This window comes from Arachis ipaensis, chromosome B06 (genome assembly GCF_000816755.2).
Source record: "Arachis ipaensis cultivar K30076 chromosome B06, Araip1.1, whole genome shotgun sequence".
NCBI classification, from domain to species: Eukaryota; Viridiplantae; Streptophyta; class Magnoliopsida; order Fabales; family Fabaceae; genus Arachis; species Arachis ipaensis.
Window position 1 is genome coordinate 5650042 of NC_029790.2, and position 3554 is coordinate 5653595.

General features: G+C 39.9%; 1 protein-coding gene across 1 annotated transcript; it reads left to right on the forward strand.

The window, feature by feature from the left end:
• Positions 596-3222, forward strand: LOC107646303. Its single transcript, XM_021105401.1, has 6 exons — positions 596-869; positions 1012-1502; positions 1854-1983; positions 2351-2443; positions 2534-3054; positions 3118-3222. Exons 1-6 carry the CDS (start codon positions 596-598, stop codon positions 3220-3222), a joined length of 1614 nt encoding a protein of 537 aa, XP_020961060.1.

The following is a 3554-nucleotide window of genomic DNA, read 5'->3' on the forward strand; positions in this document are numbered from 1 at the left end:
AACTCACCACCAAAAATAATGGCCCAATCCACTGTTACTCCTACTACCAGGCCCAACCCACCACCAAAATCAACGACCCAGCCTACTTCAAAACCTCTAATAAGATCAGCATCACAAAAATAAAAAAGGTTTGATATACCAAAGAAAGGCCCTCAAAGAGTCCAAAATGCAGCATCACATGTAAGGAGGCCTTTAACAAGATCAGCTGCAATTGAAACCTGAAACTGTGTTTGTGATCTTGTCTAGTGAGGAAGAATCTTCAGACAGCTATGACAGTTATGACAGTGTAGAGGACGAACCATATAGGCCTGCTGGTGATGATGTATCTAGTGAGGAAGAAGAAGTGATTGTGAAGAGATCAATTAGAAAGAAGAGTGATGTTAAAAAGAGGATTACAACAGATAAGAAAGAAGTTAACGAAAAGAGGGATGTTATTCTTGAGGATGATGGTCTTGTGTGTGCAGACTCAGGGTCTGAAGATGATGAATTATTTTTTGGCCCGATTCCTAAAGTTGGTGAAATGGCACCATATTATGATGCTCAAGATGGAGCTTATGATGAATCTAATGGTGGATAGTCTTGGCACTCTGAGAAAATGAAGACTCCACCGAATTCTGAGGATGAGTTGGAGGAGGTTGATTCAGATGAGGTGTTTCCTGTGTTTAGGGGAGGAGGAAGGTTTGGTGAGCTTAAACTAGAGGTTGGAATGAAATTTAATTCGAAGATGGAATTTAAGGAGGCTGTTTGTGAGTACTATATCCAGGAGAGAAGGCAGATCTGGTGGAAGAAGAATGACAATTTAAGGATGAGGGCTATGTGTAAGGGAGAGGGCTGTGGCTGGCTTGTATATGCTTCCCGGGATAGTGAGGGTAATTGCTGGCAGATCAAGACATTTATGGACGATCACACTTGTCCTAGAGAGACTAAGAACAGGTTAGCTAACAGGAAGTGGCTAGGTTGCAAAATTGGTTAGGAAATTAAGAAAATATCCCAATCTTAAACATTGTGAAGCTGCACAGTACTTTAAGAGCAAGTGTGACTTGGACCTCAACAAGTCTTCACTGACAAGGGCTCTAAGGGCTGCTAGGGCCGTAGTGTATGCAGATGCTGCTGCCCAGTATGGTATGGTTAGAGATTACGGGTTAACATTACTGAAAACTAATCCTAGCTCCACTATTAGTATTGGTGTTAGACCTCATCCCAATCTTGATGAAGATCCAACTTTTGATAGGATGTACATTTGCCTTGATGGGTGTAAAAGAGGGTTCAAGGCTAGCTGCAGACCACTTATAGGCTTGGATGGAGCATTTCTAAAAACACAACATGGTGGTCAAATTCTCTCTACCACTGGTCAAGACGCAAACAATCACATTTATGTGATTGCTTATGCAATAGTGTTCATCAAAAACATAGAGAATTGGCAATGGTTTCTGGAATTACTGCATCAAGACTTGGGTGATTACAAACAACATGGTTGGTGTTTTATTTCAGACATGCAAAAGGTATTGTTGTTGTTTATTGCTAGATATCTTAACTAATGGTAGTGATTCTTAGATATTACTGCTGAGTAGTAAATCCCTTTACTGTTGTTTATTGTTGATTACTGTTTTATATGTGTGCTGAGTAATAAATCTGTTTACTGCTATTTAGAACAATTGAGTAGTTGTTGTATATATTGGATACTGCATAGTTGATGATTACTTTATAGGAGTAGTATCTGTTTACTCTGTTGAGAGGCCAATGTGATGTCACTTACACAACTTTAGGGACCACTCTGAGTTCATTGATAGAACATTAGGGACTTTTTTGAGGCTCGATTTGAAACTTTTGTACTGGATTTTTTGTTATGCAAGGTCTTATCCATGCAGTTCAGGATGTGTTTCCAAATGTTTATCACATATTCTGTGTATGACATTTATGGAGGAATTTCAACAAATAGTGGAAGGATAATCAGCTTAGAGGTTTGCTTTAGGAGTGTGAAAGGTCTACGACTCAAGAAGGATTCGTCGAAGGGATGAAAAATTGGAGAAGCTAAATAAGGATGCATGGACTTATCTATGCAAATGGCCAAAGAACTCATGGAGCAGGGCATTCTTCAGCAGTGCACCTAAAATGGACAACATCTGCAATAATACATGTGAGGTTTTCAACTCACAGATCAAAGAACCTAGAGCCAAGCCTATTATCACACTGTTGGAGGAGGTCAGGATGTATGCCATGAGATCTATAGCCAGAAACAAGGTGAAGTTGAAGAACAACGTCAGGATCCTACCTCCAATACAGCGAAGCAAGTTGGAAAAGATAAGAAAATAATAAAAAAATTGGGTTCCCATGTGATCTAATGATGCAGATTATGAAATATTTGAAGTTCATAGGTGGCCTACCAATATGGCTGTGGACTTGGGTAAGAGATCATGCACATGTGACTTTTGGCAACTAAGTGGTATGATTTTTTTATGCATATTTTTTAATTTTTTTATTCTTGATTTGCATTTGAAATTTTGTTTATGTATGGTTGTGATGTTCTGTGTAGGAATGTCATGTGTGCATGCATATGCCGCTTTGGCCAGGACTGGTAAAAAGTCAGATGAATCCTGTCATCACTGGTTAACCATGGAAGCATACAACAACACCTATACCTTCCATATAAATCCAATTCCTGGTCAGACACTGTGGGAGAAATCACCACATAATAGACTTCAAGCACCAAAGTTCAAGAAGAAGAAAAGAAGAAAGGATGCTGATGAGGAGCCAAGTAGAGGCAAGAAGCAGAATAACTCCATGAAAAGAGTTTATAAAAAAGGACATTGTCGCTATTGTGGTGAAACAGGTCACACCAAGAGGAATTGTTGTAAGAGGGCCGTTGACGAAGAATCAGCTGCTGTGGCTGCTGCAGCTACTGCTGATACTGATGCTAATGGAGGTGAGGACAACAATTCTGCTCTAACTGCTGCTGTAAATGGTGGTGATGCCCCACCTATGCCACAGGATCAGGTCGAGATTCAGCTTGATCTTAATCAGCCTGTTTTGTCAGAAACTGATGACTCGCAACAGGTTCGTAATATTACTCTTTTAAATTTTTTTAGTCACTTTAAATGTTTCGTGTTTTATACATAGGTGCAACCCCCTTTTGTTCGGCCAACCAAACTGCCTTCTAAGAGAAAGTTGTCCACACCCGAAAAGAACACTCCATCAACAAGCACACCAGCTGCTACCACCTAACCAACCAGCACCCCATCTGCAAGCACTCCATCTGCAAGTACTCCATCTTCAAACCCTCTCCCAACAAGTAGTCAGCCTGCAAGCACTCAAACAGCAAGCAATCAACCAGCAAGCATAATGAGATTTGTGCCTAATCCTGGATTCAAGTCACCCAGAACCAAGAATTAATGACTTAGATTATTATGTTTAGGGACAGATGGTGTATTTATTTGTCTGTTTGGGTGAAGTAATCTACTGTGTATGCTTTTTTAATTAGAATCCCAATGTTGGAGATTTTAGTGTTGAAAACTTATGAGACTTATGTTTTGACAACTCTGATATACTTGGTGACT

Excerpts from the sequence above, each read along its gene's own strand:
- LOC107646303 (XM_021105401.1), top strand. The coding sequence starts at position 596 with ATGAAGACTCCACCGAATTCTGAGGATGAGTTGGAGGAGGTTGATTCA. Across the intron at positions 870-1,011 it reads TGCTTCCCGGGATAGTGAGG|CTGCACAGTACTTTAAGAGC; the intron begins GTAATTGCTGGC and ends AACATTGTGAAG. Across the intron at positions 1,503-1,853 it reads TTATTTCAGACATGCAAAAG|GTCTTATCCATGCAGTTCAG; the intron begins GTATTGTTGTTG and ends TTGTTATGCAAG.